The 24,019-nt window shown below is 43.9% G+C and overlaps 2 protein-coding genes across 3 annotated transcripts; both read left to right on the top strand.

Annotated features, from left to right (window-relative positions):
• The first annotated feature begins 6,187 nt into the window (after positions 1-6,187).
• ADAMTS13 (ADAM metallopeptidase with thrombospondin type 1 motif 13) lies at positions 6,188-18,301 on the top strand. 2 transcript variants are annotated; one of them, XM_053473665.1, is made up of 32 exons: positions 6,188-6,333; positions 6,725-6,788; positions 7,189-7,457; positions 7,804-7,942; positions 8,424-8,560; positions 8,778-8,861; positions 9,265-9,389; positions 9,517-9,657; positions 9,746-9,880; positions 10,143-10,293; positions 10,443-10,547; positions 10,767-10,918; positions 11,426-11,489; positions 11,574-11,700; positions 11,967-12,112; positions 12,323-12,443; positions 12,591-12,671; positions 12,871-13,052; positions 13,295-13,433; positions 13,581-13,710; positions 13,882-14,061; positions 14,148-14,337; positions 14,597-14,729; positions 14,830-14,959; positions 15,039-15,218; positions 15,472-15,657; positions 15,926-16,130; positions 16,246-16,549; positions 16,680-16,826; positions 17,053-17,229; positions 17,320-17,504; positions 17,887-18,301. In XM_053473665.1, the coding sequence occupies exons 1-32, from the start codon at positions 6,256-6,258 to the stop codon at positions 18,037-18,039; spliced, it is 4,740 nt and encodes a 1,579-aa protein (XP_053329640.1). In that variant the 5' UTR covers positions 6,188-6,255; the 3' UTR covers positions 18,040-18,301. The 2 variants fall into 2 exon arrangements, with proteins under 2 accessions (XP_053329640.1, XP_053329641.1); XM_053473666.1 differs by lacking the exons at positions 17,320-17,504; positions 17,887-18,301 and having other exon boundaries at positions 16,680-16,795; positions 17,053-17,214.
• A 1,388-nt stretch (positions 18,302-19,689) lies between these two features.
• CACFD1 (calcium channel flower domain containing 1) lies at positions 19,690-22,378 on the top strand. The gene is made up of 5 exons (XM_053473677.1): positions 19,690-20,020; positions 20,695-20,767; positions 21,135-21,260; positions 21,687-21,794; positions 22,177-22,378. The coding sequence occupies exons 1-5, from the start codon at positions 19,903-19,905 to the stop codon at positions 22,247-22,249; spliced, it is 498 nt and encodes a 165-aa protein (XP_053329652.1). The 5' UTR covers positions 19,690-19,902; the 3' UTR covers positions 22,250-22,378.
• Positions 22,379-24,019: the final 1,641 nt, after the last annotated feature.

Genomic DNA, 24,019 nt, shown 5'->3' with positions numbered 1-24,019 from the left:
ATTTAAAGTTTTGCCCCACCTGGTGCCATCTGCACAACATTATTTCCTGATACTTGGGGAAATGTTAACTTTGATTTGTTTGTTTTTTGGTGGCCAAGATAAAATAGTACATTTTCAGATTATTAACCCTTCGTAGGCTTCATCTTTCGGATATAGCAACGATTACGTTGAAGGTGTGAGAACCCGTTTTACATCACGCTGTATAAGACAATGTGTGCCTATAATAAACACGCTGAGTGCCGGGAGGAGGATGACGGACTCGCAGGACACGGTTTCCCGAGCGTAAGTCACGGACCGGCAGATCCCTAATTACAAGTTGCGTATATTTAAAGGGATAGACATCTTTTAGCCCCCATTTTTTTAAAAATGGACAGACGCATCTATCGAGCACAGAAAGCTTCAGAAAAAGGGACGATGACATCACAAGAAATAAAATAATACGTGTAACTCCGCATTTCTGCCCTCAAGTCATTGTTATTTTACCACCCCAAAGGGCAACTTCTGACCCCTGCAAAATATCTCTCAAGGTGTCAAAACATTGCCTGCTTTGTTGGTTCAAAGCATTTTCAGGCACAAATCTCTTCCCCCCCCCCCACCAACGCTAAGTATCCCAAGATTACCGGTGATACCAAAAACATAGTGCCCCCAATTTTACGGCTCATTAGGTAAATATTCCACTAAACCTGAATTATAGCGGATCCCCTAAAAATAATGGTCGGAGACCTCTGTGACCACTGTCCACCTCAATAGCACCCAATGTCATACCAGCAGCCGCAGTTTAGGCATCATGTACAACAACCTTCAGCCAGATACAACTACATCCTGCCACCTACCCAAAGATCACCCCAATAAATAGCAACCCCAAGGAATACCCAAAGCTGGAATTAATTCATTTTATAACATTTGACCCATGCTTTGCTCTATACATTGATACAATTTGCCATTTATGCCCTATCTCTGAAAGCTTTTAACCCTTCTTGTACCAGAATAGTACCCTCTGTGATGTGAAGGATTAAAGTGCCCTGATTCAGTGCATTGAGAGAGACCCCCCACAAATACATACATAACATAGACTTTGCTGAAAGGAGAGGACAGTTTCCAGTTATTACTAAGATCTCTCATTAACTCTTTATATGCCAGAGGCCAGCAGGACATGGCTCTCTAGCTGTAGCAGTTACCTGGAGCTGTATTTCTGGCTGCTTCCATCATCATAGATGAAACTCTGATTGGTGTAGCACTCGCTACACATGTTTTTTCCACTCTCCCCTGGCTTGGGGTGATGAGGATGATGATGATGATGGTGTGCTGTGGATTTGTAGATCCCTTGAAGGCTTCTGTCTTCGTCAGAAAATGGCATCTGAGAAGTGGTTTAAATCCCCCAAAAGAAGAGAAATTGTTGTATGTGAGCAAACCATGAAGCCCACCCTCTATCCCTTTTAATACAATGTCTTTTTTAATCCCAGGTTAGTCCTCTGTCCTGGCTTGCACAAGGTCCAGCTCCAAATAAAAGATCCGGTCTAACCAATAAGGTGTCACAAGGAGGGTCCCCCCATCCTATCAAGTGAGGACAAACCAGCTGATTTGCTTAAAGCTATTCAAATGCCAGGTACCAGACCACAAGACATCTTGTTCCAGGCTATAAATACCTGCCTTGAACCTCTACAAATGAAAAATCAATATTTTTCCGCTCATAAAAAGACTTTCACAGAAATGCAAGAAAAAAACCTTTAAAAAACAGCGAATTCTTCTTCTTTTGGGGTGATAGCTGAGATGAATCTGCTTTTTCTTTTTTTTAAATCCAGCGATTGTTCAAAACATACAATACTTCAATGGTCGTTTCTGGAAAAAAAATCCTTTTTCTTCCTTTTTTCCCCCAGATTCAATTGCCCTGCTTACCATAAGGGGGATGCATCCACTTAGAGAGCGGTATGTTGGCACCACCTGGTGGCCAATGTTAGCACAGCAAGTAAATGCTCTTCTACAAAGGCGCACAGCAGGAAAATGTATCAGAGGTTGCAAAAGTAGAATTACATTTTATTTTGCTTTAATTCATCTGGTTCCTCTTTGGGCTCACTGGATTCTTTTGCCCTTTGTTCCAGATGATGGTCATTTGGCTTTGCAGATCCTGATTGTACCCTTGCAGAATTTGCTGTAGGTCTGATTGCATTAGCTTGGGTTATCAGATTCCAGGATGCTCCCAGATAGTGCTGATGGAGATAAAAATCCAAAATAATCCAGAATGATTGGGTACAGGGAGTTTTTTCCCCTCCTGATTTAACCCTTCCCTATCTATCCCCAAGAAGCTGTTCAATGCTATAAGCCATCTCCTTGCAGACTGATGATACATAATGTGATAGGAGGGGGGTCACAAAACACACAATCCACTGACAGCCTTCATGATAGGCTCTTCACAATCATATTGTTGGCTCATTCTTCTTACCACCCCCTCTGAAACAACTCACATCACTGCTATGGTGACAGCTGATCAACCTTTCAAATGACAGAGAGGTTTGCTATGGTCAGCACCTGCCCTGGCACTTAAAGGGTTAAAATGAATGTATGGAACAGCTGGGAAATAAGGTTAGCCCTTGTACATTTGCTGTTTTATGTATAGGGAAGAGGATTTGGTAAAACACAATATATATGTAAATGTTTCCATTCCTTGGGACAGAATCCATGGGATTAAATACATTAGGAATTCTGCTTGCCGTTATCTATTATTCTTAAAAGCTGGGAAATTGTTTCCAGATAAAATTGTGATTTAATTCGGATTGGAGTTGTACAAGCATAATAAGTCATAAGAATAATAAGTCAATTTCTTTAACTAAATGACAAATAGAATAAAAAAAAATTATATGTTGGGTTTATTATTATGATTGCTCTTTATAGCGCCATCATATTCAGCAGCGCTGTACAACTATAACATTAGAGGTTATTTACACAGAATTCTGACAACTTTTTTTTTTAAAATACCATTTTGAAATCCTATACTTAAATTGGAACAATCCCACCTTGTGTTGGATCCAAAACCCCCCAGAGTTTCAGGATACGTCTGTTGTGTGCAATATGTGTTTATTATTATTACTGGTATTATTATTATTTATTGATTTATATATAGCGCCATCATGTTCCACAGCGCTGTACAGTGGAAAAACAGGACATAACAAGTAGTGCATCACATAACAACTTAGATGAGGTGAGCCCTGCTCAAAGAGCTTATGATCTAAAATATTTAATGCAAAGATTTTTGCCTCTTGTGTAGTCTACCCCCAACTCCTCATAGATTGTAAGCTCTTTGAGCAGGGTCCTTTTTACCTATTGTTTCTATGAGTCCAGATTGCTATGTGATGCGCTGATTTGCCCATTATACATAAAATAATACATAAATAATAATAATAATAATAATAATAATAATAATAATACTGTAGCTCTATCTCCACCTAGTGGAAATATGTTGCACTGCAGTCTAAGTAAACTACACTTAAAAGCACCAGAATTTGGTAGTTTTCTTTCAGCAAAGTCTATTTTAAGAACATTATTATTAATGACACATTATTAAAAACACATTTAAAAAATATGATTGGCTGAAAGGATTTATGCATATAGCTTTTATAGTCTTACTGAGTTATATGGTTATTATTTCCCAAGGGTCTATTTTATATTCCTATTTTTGCACATATATTAAACTTCTTTCCCAACCTAAACACCAGAATTTAACATTTTTATAACCAAATATAGCATTTCAAATTTCGTTCTCAGGACTGCCGTATGCCCGACCATTAAAAATGTCGTATCATTTATAGATTTTCAGGGAATACTTAATTGTCATGTGACTCTAAAGCGGGCACTAATAGGTTGTTGCCAAAAAAATATATTGCATTAGGACCATAATCTAAAACTAGAGATGGAATGGAAATAAGTTTTACTTTACTAAGAAGGTGGTAGAGAAGTGGAGCAGCCTCCCAGCAGAAGTGGTAGAGGCTAATACAGTGAGGGACTTTAAACATGCATGGGAAAGGAATACGGCTCCTGAATCTATCTTCTGCCACCAATGCCCTCTCTCCTTATGGTGGGTATCTAAGACTTTGCCCTGGGGGGCGATAACTTTGCAAAAATGCCATTAGGTGGATTAGTGATTGTTTTACTAAATGTTGCAAGCGTTAGCATTTGTGTCGGTTAAATAATAGCCAGAATTGGTGAGTTTTGTAGATGAGCCGACTCCGGGATGATGACTTCATCACTAGCCCATCGCACAGACTCTATGCAGCGACTTGCCAGTTGGGGTAACTTAATTGTTCCAACACAAGTCCTCATGGAAACCGGAATTAGTCGGTTTTTTTTTTCCTCCAAGATTTTGCCAAATTAAATGAATCATTTGTATTCAGAGAGCCAACCAGAGACGGCACCATCTGGGAGGCTTAAGAATCATTTAGGGCAACGCGAGACATGAAAGGGTTAACTCCGAAATCCGCCCAATCACCCCAGGAATCTCTTCATTCACCCTGATAATCTGCCCAGGTTTCCTGGGAATCTGCCCTCTCTGCCTTTAGAATCTGCCCTGTCACCCTCAGAATCTGCCCTATTGCCCCAAAAATCTGCCCATTCCTCCCAACACCCCGAGAATCTGCCCATCATTCCTGTTAATGTGCCCTGTCAATCAAATAATCTGTGCTTTGACCCCACAGCCCTGAAAAACCACAAAGTCACCCCAAGAATCTGCCCTCAGAGCCTCCCAAATCCCCTTGAGAAGATAAAATCCCAGTAGTTTGCTTGCCGGCTGCTGTAAATCCAAGCCCTGTATTCACCACTACAGGGAAGTTTGTTTTTTAGGGATTGTTTGATTGTTGATACAGGTTTTGTGATGAAACCAAAATATTTTGTTGCCGTGTCTATTATTATTTGGAGAAATTGCAACATTCTGTTAGTTTGACTGATTTTATCACCATATCACGTGATCCCTAAAATAGCCGCACTGTCCAAAACCTCTATGAGTGGGCCGCATGTCGGGGGGGGGGGACTCTTAAACTGGTCTGCGGACCTTAAAGCCACAAAGATGCAAAGACTGTGGAAAGGCTGATGTGACACTTTGTAGCTATTATTAGTTATTATTTATTTAACTATTAATTATCTTATTAAATAAAAAATCGATGGGCGCATTCTAGATTATCTGCTGCATATTTACTATAATTAACCCTTTAATGCAGCAGTTCTTACCCCCAAACATCCCAAAAACATAAGTGATAGAACAAGAGACCAGAATTAAACACTAGAGGGTCGGAGGTTTAGACGGAATGTAAGGAAGATTTACTTTACTGAGAGGGGGTTAGATAAGAGGAACAGCCTCCCAGCAGAAGTGGTAGAGGGTAATACAGTGAGGGGATTAAACATGCATGGGATAGACATACGGCTCCTGAATCTAAGACGAGACCAACCACTGATTAAGGACAAATAGGCTATTTTGATTTATTTAGCAATAAATGTATGGAAGTAAATATAAAATAGACTTCCCGGCTGCTAGTCTGTTCCATATTGACGGCCAAACACAGCCTGAGTTCAATGTCCAACGGGGAGGAAAAGTAATGAGTGAAGGGGGCCCAGGGCAAGGTATGGACGGGGATGTAACTTTATATCAGTTTTTGCTTCTGTAATTCATCCCGGATGAATGCAAATTCTCTGATCCTGATTGAATAGGAAACACAGAACCTGCCGGCAGATCGGCCCCCGGCGGCCCCCGTCTAGTCGCCCGTTTCTCCTGCTGTAACGACTCAAACCTTAATCAGTCGTTGGTCTCGTCTTAGATTCAGGAGCCGTATGTCTATCCCATGCATGTTTAATCCCCTCACTGTATTACCCTCTACCACTTCTGCTGGGAGGCTGTTCCACTTATCTACCACCCTCTCAGTAAAGCAAAACTTCCATGCCATCTCAGCCTCTGATCCTCTTGTGTTAGATTCCGGTCTCTTTTCTCCTCCTTTGAAAAATCTTCCCTCCTGTGCTCTGTTAAACCCTTTAATATATTTAAATGCCCCCCCTCCCTCTCTCTTTTCTCCCCCACATATTGAGATCCTTCAGTCTTTCCTGATAATTTTTATCCTGCAGACCCCCCCCCCCAACCACCACCCTTTATCCCTCCCCGAAACCCTGTGACTGATCAACTCTCTGTTTTGCAACCGAATGTGTACTTTGAATCGCAGGCTCCGGCTGGAAGTCACTCACTAAAAACCCCCCTCTGGTCGGATATCCTCGGGGGCCACCATGATCCGGACCGTTCTGTTATGGCTGGCGCTGACCGTGGCTTCCCCTGGGCTCTCCGTGGCACAGAACATCGCGGAGGTACGAAGCCGGATATTGCATTTTTACTTATATTTCAATCTATACGGGTGAATAAGTGGAATGCGACCTCCTGCCGTCAAATCTGGGGAAGAAACTGAATTCTGAAATGAACAAAAAATGTAAAAAATGACTGTTTAAAAAATAATTTTAAAATATATATATTTCAAATTTAAATAAATATATAATAATATATATTTATAATATATTTAATAATATATAAAAATGATGTATTAATATTATTAATCGTAAGTGAAACTGTGTGATGTAAATTCCTCAATATAGTCCTTTATATATATTTATATATCCATATCTAGATTAACAAAATGAGGGGGGAAATTTAAATTGAGAAATTCATGGTTTTTATATTTATTTTTTACAAAATGTATTTTAGATGTTCCTGGAAACCCTACAAAGAGAAGACTTGCTGTCTTACTTTGGCACAGAAAATATCCCAGGTACTTCCAGGTGGAATGAATATTAAGAAATCAAGGCTGTCATTAATGCTAGGGGGGGTCAGGGCAAAACTATTAAAAAAAAGGTCATTTAAGTGACAATTTATAGGAAATCACACATTTGAAGTTCTCAGATTGACCTCAGAAAGCTTACTGACCTTTGGTGTCAAACTAAAACAATAGTCCCTTTTAATGCCCTCGCTTGGGGAGCAAGACATGATCTGTTGTGGGACCATGAGTGAGGATGGACCTCTTGGAGATGCCCCATTAGTGGAAACCATAGAAGATTCCGTTAATATGGTGATTGCAACATTGTTTCACATTGTATCAGAATATGTCCACAGAATTCTTAGTGTTTTTAGCGTGTGTAGCGGGTAATTTATTGGACTTCTCGTCTACACAGCTTCCAGTGTTGACTTGGCCAACCTCACCTGCTCCTGTGAAGGCCTCGAGACACCAGACTCATGTCCGGTCAAGATTTGCTCCATACAGGCGACTATGCGGACCTACATCTTCAGGTTTGCCGATACCCAACGGTCAGTAATAACGCAGCATTTGGTGAATGCATCTCTGCAGCGGCTGAAGCTGTTCCCAGAAGGCTGTGGCTCGGCGGGCTCCATACTTCAGCCGGCGAGGGCCAAATCAGTCATCACGTATTGTCAAGGAGAGCTGGTGAGTCCCATCTACTCTGGCTTAGTGAGATTACAAAAAATGCAGTGAACTCCATTAAAATTTACTATTTCTAGAAATAATGTATCGTCGAGGAGAACATCTACAAAAATTGGCCAGAATCTAAAGTTTTTTTTATAAATATCTTTAAAATAAATTCTAAATATCAACACTTTATTGAAACTGTGCTTTTCTGTGCAATTTTTTTTTTTGCAAAGTTCATGTTTTCTATACATAAGAAAAGTCTGAGGTTAAAATCAGAGGTTTTTTTTATATGATTTTTTTAATTATTTTTTTTTCATTTTTTTTTTACTATGTTCTAATCTTGAATGTTTTCGCCCTTATTCAGCGGGGCTTTGTTACGGAAGAAGGGAACCAGCTTTTTATCCAGCCGGTGAAAAAGAAGCATTTGATATGGTCCAAGAGGCAGGAATTTCCTTCTCCTTATCTGCTCTTCCAGGCTGGATTCTCTCCACCAACTCACAGAGGTGAGGAACTAAAGATCTTTCTACAATATAAGCAACAATGTTTCCTATAATCTACCAAATTAACTTGACAGCGAGTAGTTTATTCAAAACCCCCAATTGCCATTCAGCTTTCACCAAGCATGAGAAGCGCCCAGATGGAGTCTATGAGGAGCCCTAAGGAGCTTCCCCATCAGAAGAGCTATGTTGGCTGTAATAGATCCCATAAAGTTATGTATAAAATATTTCCTCTATGGTGCATAAGACCTCTAAAAGTGGAAGCCAAAGCGTCAGGTTGGTTAGAATATGTCTCAGAAAGAGGACATGCATGGCTCAGAGAGAGGACATGGCTCAGAAGGACATGACTCAAAGAGCTTCTGGTCCTAAAGTTGTTTCCAGCCATCTGAACAAAGAACCTGCCTGCCTGGACTCATGTTCCTGCAAATTCTATTGTGCGTTCCAGACTATGAGAGCTTTAAACCTTTCCATCATCCTCTGTTTGCAGGGTCATCGCCCGTCCGACTGAAGAAACGAGCAGTTGCTGAGATGAAGCACTTGGAGCTCTTGGTGGTTGTAGGTCATGACGTGTACCAGTTCCACCAGGAAGACACGGAGAGATACATCCTCACCAACCTTAATATTGTGAGACATTGTAGATATTCATGATATGACCAGCGCTTTACGTCACCGATTTCACATTTCATACATTTTTGGAAATTGGTAGAATTATTATGGTTATCTAATGTAACAATTACAAACTACAAGACTGATTTGACTTACTTGTATTTCTTTCAATGACACCCCTAATACTTCTCCCCCCTTTTTAATCTGTGGTCCTTATTGTCTTATATGGTTACAGGGCACGGAGCTGCTGAGAGATGTCTCACTCGGAGCCCCTTTTCGAGTCCATTTGGTGAAGATGATCATCCTGCCCGAACCCCAGGTAATACAAAGAAGGGAAAACGGTTCCTAACGTAGCTGTACTGAAATTCATTTGGGGGGGGGGAACGTGACCGGCCACACAGATCCCTGACTTCAACCCCATCCTGTGGGATGGAATGGAACGGAGATTGCAAGGCGTGCATCTCGTCCAACATCAGTGCCTGACCTTACAAATGCTCTACTGGGTGAATGGGCCAAATTCCCACAGAAACTCCCCAAAATCTTGTGGAAATCCTTCCAAGAAGAGTGGAATTCATTACAGCTGCAAAGGGGGGGACCAACTCCATATTAATGTCTATGTATTTAGAATATGATGTCATCAAAGTACCTGTTGGTGTAATGGTAAGGTGTCCCAATACTTTCGTCCATATAGTGTAGATAGGTAGTAACCATTATCTCTCCAGGCAGATATTAAGATCAGCAGTGACATCAACTCTTCCCTGGTGAGTGTATGTGAATGGAGCCAGACAGTGAACCCGTCCGATGATACAGACCCGCTTCACGCTGACCTCATTCTGTATGTGACAAGGTGAATAGAGACCCCTCCGTTGTTGGGTAAACTAGGGGGAGAAACTAATACCTTAAATGAAAACCAGTGGAATGAAGTTTAAACTGAAAATTAAAAACACCTCCTTCCAATGTTTATTTTACCCAAGGTTTGACCTCACTAATGGGGAGAGGACGCTTCGAGGTGTCACTCAGCTTGGTGGAGCGTGCTCCTCTTTTTGGAGTTGCGTCATCACTAAAGATACTGGGTTTGACCTTGGAATCACCATCGCTCATGAGATTGGGCACAGGTAAATACAGGGACATCGTAGGTTGATGGTGGCAAACCACAGAAAGAGGAATAACTAGAATGATTGTTGGTCTTTTCACTTGTCATAGTTTCGGAATAAGCCATGATGGAACTGATAATAGCTGCACTGGGGATGGGACTATCATGGCACCAGAGGAAAACCACAACAGCGTCCATCTGACGTGGTCGGAGTGCAGTAGGGAACAGTTCCTTAAGTTCCTCAGGTAGTATTCCAAACAAGGTATGCAAGTAAACAGTTAGAAAGGTTTTTAGGGCTGTAGAACCCTGTGATACCCTCAAACCCAGCAAACATTCTGGCCTCCTCGAAAAGAGGGGCATCGGGGAAGGAAAGAGGGGCGCAGGGATTTAAGACACAAAGGCGAACTGGACAAATAAACATGGCACTTGGACGTTGTGTGATTTGTTCACCACTGCTGGTGATTATTCTAATACAGTCCATTTGCCTTCCCTTCAACCACCTAACAGTAGCGGACAAGCCAGCTGTATTAATGACCTGCCGGCAATGGAGGGAAGTATCCCCACCTGGAAGCCTGGTCTATACTACGGAGCGGATGAACAATGTCAGATTGCTTTCGGAAGCTCAGCCCTCGCATGCACCTTCTCCAGAAACGACCTGGTAGGGAAATGTTACTGTTTTCACACTTTCAACACATTTTTAACAATGTGAGCTGGTGAGCTTTTTCGCTTAATTTAAATTGTTTCAAAATTATTTAACAGTGATGAGTATTAATAAACCTTAATATGTTTTAATATTTTTTTCTGTAGGACACATGCAGCGTCCTCTCCTGCCACCCGAGCCAACAGGACCGAAGCAGTTGCACCCGCATCCTGGTTCCCCTTCTCGATGGCACGGAATGTGGAGAGAACAAGGTGGGTTTTGATGGACCATTCACAAAGAGCTTTCTACCCTAATTCTAACGTGTGACGGAACCATTGGAAGAAAAAAAGGGATCACTTCCTGAGCTTAATTATCATATAAAAAAATCCAACAATCAGTACATAAGAAAGATAAGATCCATGAAGATAGGGGATGTTTCTATGTGATCATTCCCGATATATGTATGTGTTAATAAGTTCTTTCTTGTTCAGTGGTGCCACAAGGGTCGCTGTAGCTCCTTAGAGGAGCTGAATCCCGTGGCGGTTGTCCATGGAGCCTGGTCCAGTTGGTCTTCTTTCTCCTCCTGTTCCAGAAGCTGCGGAGGTGGTGTGGTGACCAGAAAAAGACAATGTAACAACCCTAGGTGGGTTAATGAGTGTCCGTTGGGGGGGGGGGTAGAAACACATGCCACGGTATTAAGCCTGAACTGTATATTTAATGTCTTTTTGATGGAAACTGAAGACCAATGAACACCACCAGTGTCAAGCAAAACGGCCAATGGTATAGTCAAAGGGATGAGAAATATATTAACTACTCAAATTATGAAAAGAAGAACACATCCCAAAACAAAAAAACTACGCCAAGTAATGTTAAGATGTTCCATGGGTTGATTTTCCAAGTGTGTAGGGCTTGTCGGACTGTGCTTCAATGGGATTATTGGTGGCCACTGTCTGGATCACCACTCATGTTGACTTCATCTGTGTCCTTGATTGGAAGTGATATCAGAGCTCACAACCACCCATGAGGAATTCTACCATGTGTTCTGTGACTACTTTTTGGAACACACGCTTGCATTATACCCCGAGCTTCTGAAAGCACCTTGTGTTTGGTGTTATATTTGCCTGATCATTTGCCATAATTTTCTCTGTAGGCCTGCGTTTGGAGGTCATGACTGTGAAGGACCCCATGTACAAGCTGAGATGTGTAATACTCATGTGAGTGTGAAATCACCCTACATACTAGCTCCTTATGGAAGTTCTGGTATGACCAGTAATCTATCCTTTTATTTTTCTTTACAGGCTTGTGTGACATCTCAGTTGGACTTCATGAATGAACAATGCTCCGCAACAGACACTGAACCCCTTCACATTGCCCTTGGGATCCCCAGCTTCTACAAGTGGACGTCAGCTGTTGGCTTTGCATATGGTGAGGACATATTGTGATAGGATCTTTACCTCCTAAAAACAGAACTAAGCCACAAAGACCAAAACAGGTAACCCCAAAAGGGTAATGGCCCTGGACCTTTAATTCATGACGGATTTATTAATACTTCTTTTTTTTAACGTGCCTTGACCATCACAATTTCTTCTTTTCAATCTATGTTTTTTCATGTTAGAGTATATATTCTTCTAGAATTACTCTAGATGTCACGTAAAATGTTGCTCTTAAAGCTGCGCTCGTCTGTTAATCAGGTGACTCTCTGTGTCAGCATCTGTGTCGGGCCCAAGGGAAGAACTTCATGGTGGCACGTGGGGACCATTTTACCGATGGCACTCGCTGTGAGCCAAGTGCTGGGACCGATGCGGCACTCAGCCTGTGTGTATCCGGGATCTGCAAGGTGAGGAGAGACTCTTCTCTTTCACAGTCTGCCTGCTAGAATACAGTTCATTCTGCTCTAGTATGTACAAGATGAGACACTCGTCTTAAGGATTAAGACCTAGACACTGTTTTTGAGACCCCTTAGGAGCTAAACTTTCATCCAACTCAAACAAGGTCATTTTAGGGCCAGGACAAGCTTTCATAAGTGCTACATGTTCTTCTCACCCAGGCATTTGGCTGTGACGGTGTGATGGACTCTGGAATGGAGTTTGACCAGTGCGGGGTCTGCGGAGGGGACAATAGCACATGCGGTGTAGTCAAGGGCCAGTTCTCTGAAGGAAAGGCAGGAGGTGAGTCAGAATAGACCGGTATGTGGATTTGGGTTTTTGGAACGAAACCTTCATCATGTAAAATTCACAGAGTTATATGAGGTCCAAAAATGTGAAGAAGGAATTTCTCTATCCTGGAGATTCTTATTGTAAATGATTGTGCCGTAGGGTACGTCACCTTCCTGACTGTTCCTGTTGGCTCAGTGGCAATCCAGGTGAACAACCAAAAGCCTTTATTTACACATTTAGGTAAGCATGAACATTCTATTTCAGAATGAACTAATACATTTGTGCGTACTGCGGCGTTATGTTCCCGTGTGTCCTGCTCCTTGAGCATGCCATTGCATTGTAGTAGAGGAACATCTTCTCATATTGGGGCCACTCGTACCAATATGTTAATTACATTTGATGTCACTAATATAGAAATTACAAACTTTTTTTTGCTCAGCTGTAAAGAAGAAAGGCGCATACCTGGTAGCTGGAAGGGGAAAAATTTCTCTAAACGTCACATACCCCTCTATCCTGGAAGACCGGAAGATAGAATATAGATTGACTCTGACCTCAGACAAGCTGCCACATCGAGAAGAAATCCTTATTGATGGTCCTACTACTGAAGAAATCGAGATTCAGGTGAGATCTAAGATATTTCATGTCACTTGTAACATTATGTAGCTGCACTTGGCTTTTTCTTGCTGACTTGTCTATTTAAACTTTGGTTAAAGTCGTCTTATTACTGATGTTGAAATCAGGAGATCGTGGTCCTAAAGTATGAGCCATTTTGGTGGCCATTGGATGTTATTTAGTGTTGTTGAAGACATGCCTGACCCCTGATGTATAGCAGATATCTAGTTACAACATATGTTTCTGGATAGGTTTACAGAAAGTACGGACAGGAATATGGAGAGGTCACAAATCCGGACATCTCATTCAGCTACCGCATTCCTAAGAAGAGCCGTGAGAGTTATGGATGGTCCGCTGTAAGAGGACCTTGTTCTGCTAGCTGCGGAGGAGGTGAGACAGGGACAACCAGAATTATTTAGGGTTAAGCTTACTAAACAAAGCAACCAAGTAATTATTAGATCGAACTGCAAAGGCTCACAGTATATAATTTATTGTGTATGAATGAATAATATCTGACATCTCTTTTCCCTCTCCCAGGTTTTCAGCAGGTGGATTATGAGTGCAAAGAGCTAACACTCCAACGGCTGGTTCAGTCCGAGCTCTGTGCTGAATCTGTGTACCCCAACTCAACACAGGAGCCCTGCGGAGGGGACCCATGCCCACCCAGGTTAGTGACTTTGAATCTATGGTTCTCCAGCAAGGGTTTACATTGTCCCATTTGTCCCCAGATGATCACTGAGAATTATAGGAACTGTGGTCTAGCTAGAATAAGACATATTGACCTCAACTGTCTCGAGGTGTCTTTGCATGGATGTTCTCCAAGTGTCTTGTGTTATAGGTGGGTAGTGAAGGAGTCCTCTCCATGCTCAGTGACTTGTGGTGGAGGAGTGATGCTCTTAACCATTCAATGTATTCGCAACCAACATGACACAGAAACCGTTCTGTCTGAAGGACATTGTTCCCATTCTCAAAGACCCAAGAGCTTCTCCACCTGTGGTTTGGAACCCTGTCCAGCCAGGTATCACCCTTAATAAGTAAGTGAATTGATACAGGTGACCATTGAAAGGACATGTCATATCAGCTTGGGACCATTCCTCGTTGCAGGTGGGAAGTGTCGGAGCCAGGTCTGTGCTCAGCAGTGTGCGGATCTGGTTTGGCTTTGAGAAACGTCTCCTGTATTCAGTCTCAAGGCGGTTTGGACACGTTGGTTGAGGATTCTCAGTGTTTAGGTCAAGAGAAGCCACCGACTCTGGTAAAATGCGTGGTCAGCGTCTGTCCAGTGGGCTGGGAGACGGTGAGTACTTCTAAAGGATTTTGGAATATGAAACCTTTGTCTTATCTAGAGTTCCATGATGGTCATGTTTATTTGTGTATGTTTTAGCTTTTTTGTGCATGGCTTCTTGCTGGAAACTTAATGGTCATCAAGCCAATTAATTTTGGTCATACTGAATTCCATTTAATGCTCAGAAAAAGAAAACAAGGTTCTATTAGATCAATCTAATAATTTATATAAGAAGGATGTTCATTAATTCACCGTTTTCTGTCCTAACTAGATAGCCACTGTTACCGTGCAGTTAACGGGACTGAATGACAACTCTTCACTGCTAACTACCCCTTTTGAGAAGGAGATGGGGATTTTTGTGTGGAGTCCTGTACTGGGTCAATGTTCAGTTACCTGCGGCTCAGGTAAACCTCACCCATCGATCTCGGGGCTCGATTTCCTAAAAAATATTTACAAATACATGGATAAATAACCCTACGTGCTAAACTATATCTCTGCATTCAGGAATAGCAGAACTTCGTTATATTTGCGTTGATTTTCACACAAAAGAAGAAACATTGGAGAAAAATTGTAACCAAACGTTGAAGCCGGAAAGGCACTGGAATCCCTGTTACCCCCAAAGCTGCCCCCCAAGGTAAGTTCACGTCTAAGTTGAAATTTGATCATTGATTGTTGAGCCCTGTAACTAATCTCTTATTTCTTTGTTAATGCAGCTGGGAGGTGAGGGAGCTGATCCCTTGCCCCGTGACCTGCGGAGGAGCGAAAATCCAACTTGAGGTCTTCTGCGTGAGAAGGGAAAATGAGAAGTCGCGTCGTCTTCCTCATGCCAAATGCAGCAGGAGTCCCCGTCCGAGTGACACCAGAACGTGCGGAACTCAGCCCTGCCCTGTCCGGTAATGTCTGGTGGCCTGTATGGGGTCCAGAAAGCTCAACGACCTTATGAAATGAAACGGTCCACTTTGCAATTTGGTTTCAATAATTTACTATGAAAACGATGCACTGAGAATATTTTTAAACGTTTCAAGTGTGGGTTGAAAGGCGTTGGTGTCCCAAGTTCCATTTTGGCATGGACATGGTCCCACAATCTTCTATGGGATTATATTGGGGTAATAATGACTCCTTGCTATTGTTTGATTTCTCCGGCAGGTGGAGCTACAAGAGAAGTTCTTGCAGCGTCAGCTGCGGTGGGGGCATTTTACAGAGAATCTTCTACTGTGTCCGAGACCACAATGAAGGAGACAGCAAGGAGCAAATTGTTGAGGATACAGAATGCCAGCATCTACCACATCAACAAGGGCAGGAGTCCTGCAACGAACAGCCGTGCCCACCTAGGTACGATATCTGCTTCTTCAGTGAGTAATGAGACAGTCCTTCGCCTTCTGTCTCATACCCCCTCAACTACTGTAACCTCTGAAGAGCAGGGCTCTCTTCTCCTTCTGTGCCGGCAGTTCTGACCATTTGTCAGTTTTGTGTACGGTCAATTTTAATCTGCTGGAGCTCTATTACTTATCGTAACATTCCAAAAGTTTTTCCCCCGCCTTTGGTTTAGGGAACTAAATTATTATAAACCTCCAGATAGTATCATCCATCTTTTTTGTAGGTGGCAGGTGACACAGACCGGCCAGTGCTCCTCCGCTTGCGGATATGGCACCTCCACGCAAAGTGTGGTCTGTGTGCAGAGAGTAGCCGGGACTGATATCGAGGTGAACGCGACAGCCTGTCCTTCTCATGAGAAACCTCCTTCAATCATCCCTTGCGTGGTCACCAACTGCTTTTTCTCATGGGACGTTGGTCCCTGGGGCCAGGTAAGCGCTACAGTCGTCTGCCAAAATGTAAATATTTGTGAGAGAAAGAATTTCTGAATGTCACGGAGAGGCCATCAGTACTTGTATTGTAGTTGATCCTTATCTTCCCACACAGTGTTCAGCCGCCTGTGGAAATGGGATCCAGAGACGCCAGAATTTATGCCTTAACCTGAAGACTCGCCAGCAGGTGAGCCCCGTCTTCTGCGGACATGTTGCCAAACCCATCACTATGAGAGGCTGCTCCAGTGATCCCTGCCGACGAGACACACAGACACCGGAGCCGCGGGTGACACCGACGTTCGCGGCAGTAACACAAGAATCAAGTCTTCCCTCCACGAAGTCTCAACACAAAGCCGCGGTTATCCCAGCTTACCAGATGCCCGGGCCAAAACCCGACAATATGAAGGAGGATGGGCACAGTTATGTATTTGTCGCTTTTCCACACAAAGATCAAACGTCCTCCTATATAATGTCCATGTCCCTCAAACCCCAAATAATTTACTAACCCATGATAGAGCCCTTGTGTCTTACTGAAGATGTCTCCCCCAGGTATCTGCGGACAGCAATTCCTAAACTCCGCAGGAGTGGTGAACACTACAGGTTTCACCAAGTCCGACTGCATGTTCTCCATCGGCCGTCCACTAGGAGAAGTCATCTTTGTTAAGGTGCTTTCCAGCTCCCTCAACTGCACCGCCGGTTTGTACCTTAAACACGGAGAGTCTTTATTCCTACAGAAATTCTGTGATATACTCTGCATAGGATGTGGCTGGAGACATCGTGGCTCAAACGTATAGAATTTTGGAATGTTGGTTAAGACAGCCGCTTTGGTAGCCATTTATCCTCAATGGGAGCAGAGTTGTTTTAGATATTACGGTGCCACGTAAACCGCCACGTCGTGAACTTGTGTGTCCGTTCCTCGCAGGAGAGCTGCTGCTGTTTCTAAGCAGGACCATGTGGCAGAAAAAATGCGTCCGGCTGTCCGGGGTGACCCTGGACTCCAAATCCAATACTCTGACGGTGAGGCAGCGGCAGACCCTCCCGGGGAACGGAGTGCTGCTTAAGTACTGGAGCGTACCAGCCACGCAGAACCACTCTCGAGGTACCTAATTACTCTTTAAAGTAATAAGGAGAGTGTAGAAGGTACAGAATGTTCTCATAAAGAAGTCTTCTTCTTCTGTGTGTTTTGAAGATTGTGACGTCCAGCTTTTCGGAACGCAGGGAACCGTACAGAATCCGGTGCTGGCCTGGGCAGAGGAGGGGACTCCTGTGTGTCGTATCTTCATTGATGTGCCTCCTAGGTTCACAATTGCCATTCACGCTTTGAACATGGACTTGGACACGCGGGGCAACAAGACGCACTCCAGTTACATTCTGGTGAGTCCTTTGATTTGCAAAGTAGGTTTTTAGTCCAAACTTTTCCGTGATGTTCTACCTTTTCCATGTCCTGTTGGCCCATCATACAGTCCTGCCGAGTACGACGATTCTAGAGAAATCAATGATAGACGATTCACACAAATATTCCATTTCGTTGTTGGTCCATTTGCTTTCGGACAAAGAATGCGGTTTCCTGCTCCTTCGGTTCGGAGTAAATTCAGAGGGACTTTTACAATCGAAAAACTAGTACATATACGGGCTTTGTCATTAAGGGGTTAAATGTGTACAAATCCAAATATCCACGTCTCTGGTGGAAAACGATTTATTTTAGGAGCTATGATTCCGATTGCAGTCTCTGAATAAACTCTCATTTACCGTTCAGATTCGCGATTTGAAAACATTAGGATCTAAAGTGTTTTACGGAACCCACTTGTTCTTCTGGGAGTCCGCGGGGAGCCAGGCGGAAATTGAATTTCACGGGGACTTCTCTGAAGAAAGAGTCAGCTTCCGCGCTCAGTACTGGGCCCAGAATTAAAAGCGGTGGAGCATTTTCTGCTGCTACAGCAACAAAGACTTTCAACCAATGAGTGTCCTCTCCTTGTGTCACAATGCGGCCCCGACAAAAATACAAATGGAGAAAAATACCTGATGATCAAATACTTTCCTCCGGAGGTGGTTTGGTCGGGGGGCGTTTAATGTATATTATTCATCTGGGTAGGTGGGACGGTACCTTTGACATTAATGTACGTTTTCTATAATCCTATTTATGGTTAAATCAGCTTTAAAAATGTATAAAATACATAAAATAAATGACTGTGTTATTCCAGGAATGAAGTTTTTAGACCATCTGTGTTTGTAATTCGCTCGGATCCTTTATTGCTTTCCACATCTTACGTTTGCCACTGAGCGGTGGGACGCTCTGCAGAGCACCCCTCTGGTGCCCAGTTCTGCGTGGGGGGGGTTCCGCGGGGATCATGGGCCAGTGGGGGAGATCCTCTGGTGGTTCAGTACCGGCCTAGGTCCCACGTGGCCACGCTCTGCAGATCAGCACCGCAAGCCGGCTGTAAAAGGTACGGTGGGCAGGTGGTCCTCCAGCCGGCGATGCCCTCAGGATGGGTATCCTAGAGATGCCGGGGGTCATGCGCAAGGTCAACAAATGGTGACCCCCCCTCATCCAGACTGTAATCATCACCTTGATGACCCAGCCACTGGGAGGGGGGGGGTCTCTCTGCGCCATGGAAACGTCGCTGTAATGAAGGAGGCTTCAGCAACCCTGAGGCCTGAAATAAAATGAGGCGAATTAGCGTGAAATTAAAGAAGACGGAAATCACTCCTCACCTTTAAGTGAAAAAATTCTTAAAGCGTCTACGTTCGATGAGCGCTGCGGTATGATGTCATATCTGGTCTCTGTGATTATAATGCTGAGTTTTGGGATATGATGTCATCTCTACAACTCCTATCACCCCCTAGGTTTACTTCCGCAGCATGTATTTGGTGCAGCTATCTGGTCCCTGGGGGTAAAATCTGGACTATAAATCTGCCCCAGCCAGGCCCCTAGCCTGTTCCCTCACATTTTGCAGCCTTGAGCTGCACGATTCCCTCCTGCTTCTGCACACTGCGGGTGTCATGCGCAGGCAGTGCTTGGCTGGGGGTGACAGGAGTTGTATTGCAGCAGCAGAGCCCCAGCCATGCAACACAAAAAGGGCGAGGCCAACTCGCAGCTGCTGCTCTGGGTAACCTGGCAACGGCCCCCTGCTGTCATGCAAAAGCTCCGCCTCCATAATCCCCTCCCACAATGCACTGCGAGACTGTAAGTGACGTGGAAACGTCTATTGTCATCGCAAACCCTTCTGGAAGCGCAAGAGTTAGCGCAGGAGAAAGGAGCCAGCGCATTGGGAGTGTGGCCTCAGCGCTGGGGACTGCATTCAACTGAGGCCGGGGGAGACAGGAGCCTTCGCTCAGCTGAGGCCTGTGAGGCAACGCTATGTGAGTGCGAACTCGGCACTCGAGGCTGTACTCAGCTGAGGCCAGGAGGCTGCACTTAGCTGAGGCCTGTGAGTGTGAACTCAGCTCTGGAGGCTACACTCAACTGGAACCCCAAAGACAGGAGTCTGCCCTCAGCTGAGGCCAGGGAGATAGAGGAGTCTGCACTCAGCTGAGGCCGGGGAGAGCGGCTCCGGGGCGGGCAAATTCAGACCTTAGACATACTGCTTGGCCCCTGAGTGCCCCGAAAGCCCGGAGACAGCTGAGATCGGAGGGGCCTGGTAATGGAGACCCCAGAGTAGCCAGTGGGGCCGCCAAGAACCCGGAGGCAGTGACCGGCGGGGTATTCTGGAACATTCCGGGGTATTCCCAGCTCGGTATTCTCTAGCAGCCCCGGGACAGACTCCTCTCCGAGATGAGCGCTGTGGGCGTGGAAGCCGGAGCCGAGGCTGAGCCGGCCCCTGCTCAGGATGATGGCATGACCTGGTGGTACCGCTGGCTGTGCCGGGGGGCCGCTGTCCTCGGGGGTGTTTGTAAGTATATATATTCTGTTATTATTTACCCCAAAAACCCCAGATCAAGAAATCTAAAGATCTATTTGGGAGACATCGGCAGGGCCGATTTAAGGGGTTGGTCCCAAAGTCCTATCATTCTCAGCCAGCCATCACTTATTAAACTCGGCTGGGTCCGTGGCTGAGAGAGTTAATGCCCCACTCTCATCGCGTGCCGGGCTACAGAACACTCTGTTTAGCTGGAAACACAATATTCTTCACCACTTTTTCCTCCCCAACCCCCCTCCTTCTAACACAAGCTGATGTTTCACTTGGGAATAATACCCAGAGACACCCGTGCTGCGCGGCGCTAGCAGGGAAGAGCGGGGGTATCGGATGTAGAGAGGGCCATGCAAGTTTAATGAGCGAGTGGGAGCTCACAAAGCCAATTAAAATTCAGAGGCCGGGGCTTCGCCTGCATTGTATCTGTCCTTTAATAACCCTTTAATCTCCGCTTATTTAATTTAAAAAAAAAAAAAAAAATGGGGGAGGAAAAAATGAATTTTTGTCCCGTTACAGAATCCTTTATCAAATGTTTAAATGTCCTCACTGTATTAATCTCTACCACACTGCTGGGTGGCTGTTCTACTTATCTACCTCCCTTCCAGTAAATGATATGCTACAATACATTGAATGTATTTTTTTTTTTTCTTTAGCATGCGCGGCTGCTGGTCTGTGGAACTGCGTCACCATCAACCCCCTGAACATAGCCGCCGGCGTGTGGATGATGTGAGTATATCGGTTATCCGCCTTAACGACGAATCAGATCTGTGCGTTCGGGAATCGTACAAACTTCAACTTTATCGAATTTTTGTTACGAAACGAACGATAAAGCTCAGAATGTTCGAAAAATGCCTCCTGGGGTGGGGGGGTTTCAGTCTCTCGCCCCATCCAGGCTCCTCGGAGTTCTTCAGCAACAGGGCAGAGCCTCCGCGTGCACCACGGGGAGAAAAAAAAATGTTTTTGTTTTTTAAGAAATTTTTTTTTTTGTTTAATTAATAAAAAAATAAAAAATAAATAAAAAGCCTTCAGAGTTTCTCCCGGAAACGACAATAATTTATTGTTTGGATATTGATATTTTTTTTATCCTTTTCAGGTTAAACGCCTTGCTGCTGTTTCTCTGCGAGGCTCCCTTTTGCTGCCAGTTCATCGAATTCGCCAACAAGGTGGGAAATAAAGCGGATAAGATGAAGCCCTGGCACAAAGCCGCCTTGTACTGCACGTGAGTCTTTCCTTCGTTTATTTATTTCCCTCCTACAGACGCTCGCCCCTGGGTTTCCGCTCGCGGGTCATTTGAAGGCTCCGTAATTATCGCATAGTGGTTAGAAGTAGAGTTTGTACGGAGGGGGTTAAAGCGGGAGGCGGTATACCTACCTGGTCCGGTCCGGTCTGGTTAATCAGTAGCCGTACCGATTGGGCTCATGCGTGTATCGCGTGCCTGTACACGTGTCACACGGATGAGAGAGGCGCTGTATTCACCTGCGTTGGTCTGGAATGGTATTACCATTAATATTCCAGTAGAGGGCGCTGCATACACACATCTGCTGAGAAAATGATCCGTACCTCCTTTATTAGAGTGTAAGCTTTTGAGACCGAGAGGCCGAATTCACCCGCTGACGTCTTGCGTTGTAACGTGTGTTTCTTACAGGATGGCCATGTTCCCCATCTTTATCAGCTTCACGCTGACCACTCTCTTCGGCAACGCTATCGCCTTCGCGACCGGAGTGCTGTACGGCCTGTCCGCCCTGGGCAAAAAGTAAGGCTTTGTATATATGTGTGTGTGTGTGTGTGTGTGTGTGTGTATATATATATATATGTGTATATATATATGTGTATATATATATGTGTATATATATATGTGTATATATATATGTGTATATATATATGTGTATATATATATGTGTATATATATATGTGTATATATATATGTGTATATATATATGTGTATATATATATGTGTATATATATATGTGTATATATATATGTGTATGTATATATGTATGTATATATATATATGTATGTATGTATGTATATATATATATATATATATATATATTATACAATCGTAAATAAAAATGTACGTTCTGTCGTGCTTCCCTTCCCGTTTACTGACTGGCTGTCCTTACGCTGTCTCGCAGGGGCGACGCCATCTCCTATGCCAAGCTCCAGCAGATGAAAAAACCAGATGAAGAAAAACCAGAAGCAATTTAACGGACGTCTCCGCGTTCCGACCGCGAAACATCTCCGGGGGACGCGCGTTTCAGGATCATCAGATTGTGTCGTTCGGATCCTCCTCGTCTCAACTTGATTTTTTTACTCTGAAGATTCTCAAAGACCGCACACGAGAAAACCCGATCCCAGAACGATCCTATCTCACCGCGCAAGGAACGCTGTCTCTTAAAGCCGGCGTCTCAGAGGTCGGAGGAAGTCTCGCGTTCTGTGCGGTCAATAGTTAGGAATTAAATGGTAGATTATAGGAGATACTTAGAGTTTTAGTTTTTTTTTTTTTTTTCTATTAATTGAAAAGAAAACCCAGCGTGAGATCTGTCAACAGACTCGGTGTTGGCGTCTTGTTGGATGTGTCCATTATCAGGAACTTTGTTACAATTACTATAGTTTTTTGGGGATGAAACAGCACAAAAAAAATCCATACTCAGGACACCAAGCTAAGACTTGAAGACTTGAATGCCTACGGTGTGATCACTCCCATCACTCCAGCGTAGCACGAGGTCAATGACTGTACCTGGGTTATTACTGGTTTATTTATATAGGGTTGTCTTTAAGATGAGATCTCATGCAGCCTCTTCTCAGCTGCCCGGGGCGGCTCCGGCCGTCTGGGATACGCGTTAATTGATAAGGAAGAGGGTTTGGCTGCGTTGAGATCCCCCGAACTATTTTACTTCCACACGGCAGCGGAATTCCAGAATGCGATTCTACCGGAGACAACGAGTGGATGGATTAAAAGGGAAGTTTTTATTTATTTTGTTTGCGGACACCGTGTCTGGTTCTCCACCACCACCACTACTACTACTTATTTTGGTGGCCGGAAAAGATAATATCCGCCTTTATTGTAGAATATATGGAGTGTAGGAATTGTAAAGCAAAAAAAAAAAAAGTGTTGTTGATGATGGTGCAAGCAGTGCTTGGTTCTTTTGACGTTAGAAAGCCGGGCCGTGTGTTTGAAAACGCTACAAAGTTGTGTTATCAAGAACTGACCCCATTGGGCTTCTGCGAGAGACAATGTTCTGCTCTCATGCGACCTCCGGGGTAAGCGAATACTCAGTCATTGCTCCTGAAGTCCTTCCTTTCCACGGCAAGAAAGGAGGACCAAGGAGAAACAAACTGTGGGTCATGTGATGCTTATGAGTGTAAGCTCCGTGTTCGGCCGGCTCGGCGGCATGGCAGTCTGTCTCTCGGCAGCTGTCTAATTCCGTTATGATTTATTGCGGTGGCCCGTGTTATATGAACGTGTGGACGTGTCTACCGGTTACTAACGAAAGAAAACTCATCCTAACGTGTCCACTCCCTACAGGGAATATAATGTCTTCTATATGTTCTGCTGCAACCTACTATCTGGCATAGAAGTGCAGAACCATGTAATGTTACAACACAAGCCCCCCAATCGGTCTTTAATACCCCAGTTGGAGAAAAGGGGGAAATGGCTTCCTGTTTGAGCAACCACAAAAAAGAACCAAATCCGCTTGTTTTTAGGAATTAATTGTAAAACTCTGCCGTCTCCGCCTGAGAACGTTACTTTCTTACCCCGTCCCGCCGGTGAAAATGTTTTACTTGCCCACAACCTCATTTGTGTGTATTTATTTTAATTTCTGACTTACTCCAAATAAGTACGTTTTCCGACTTTTTTAATATTGTCGATTTCTTATAAATTGGGTGCGATTTTGTTAAAAATGTTACAAACACTAATAACTTATACTGTGAAATAATTAACTCCGTCTCTGTTGACCGGGGGGGGGGGTTGTG

This window comes from Spea bombifrons, chromosome 8, assembly GCF_027358695.1.
Source record: "Spea bombifrons isolate aSpeBom1 chromosome 8, aSpeBom1.2.pri, whole genome shotgun sequence".
Lineage (NCBI taxonomy): Eukaryota > Metazoa > Chordata > Amphibia > Anura > Pelobatidae > Spea > Spea bombifrons.
Note: the sequence above shows the minus strand (reverse complement) of the source record. Positions and strands in the feature narration are given on the sequence as shown.

What these genes read in the sequence shown, in the direction of transcription:
- ADAMTS13 (XM_053473665.1), top strand. Translation starts at nt 6,256, where the DNA reads ATGATCCGGACCGTTCTGTTATGGCTGGCGCTGACCGTGGCTTCCCCT. An exon ending in CAGTTCCTTAAGTTCCTCAG is followed by an intron (nt 9,881 to 10,142) that starts GTAGTATTCCAA and finishes ACCACCTAACAG; the next exon opens with TAGCGGACAAGCCAGCTGTA. An exon ending in GTGTATCCGGGATCTGCAAG is followed by an intron (nt 12,113 to 12,322) that starts GTGAGGAGAGAC and finishes CTTCTCACCCAG; the next exon opens with GCATTTGGCTGTGACGGTGT.
- CACFD1 (XM_053473677.1), top strand. Translation starts at nt 19,903, where the DNA reads ATGAGCGCTGTGGGCGTGGAAGCCGGAGCCGAGGCTGAGCCGGCCCCT. An exon ending in GCCGCCGGCGTGTGGATGAT is followed by an intron (nt 20,768 to 21,134) that starts GTGAGTATATCG and finishes TATCCTTTTCAG; the next exon opens with GTTAAACGCCTTGCTGCTGT. An exon ending in CTGTCCGCCCTGGGCAAAAA is followed by an intron (nt 21,795 to 22,176) that starts GTAAGGCTTTGT and finishes GCTGTCTCGCAG; the next exon opens with GGGCGACGCCATCTCCTATG.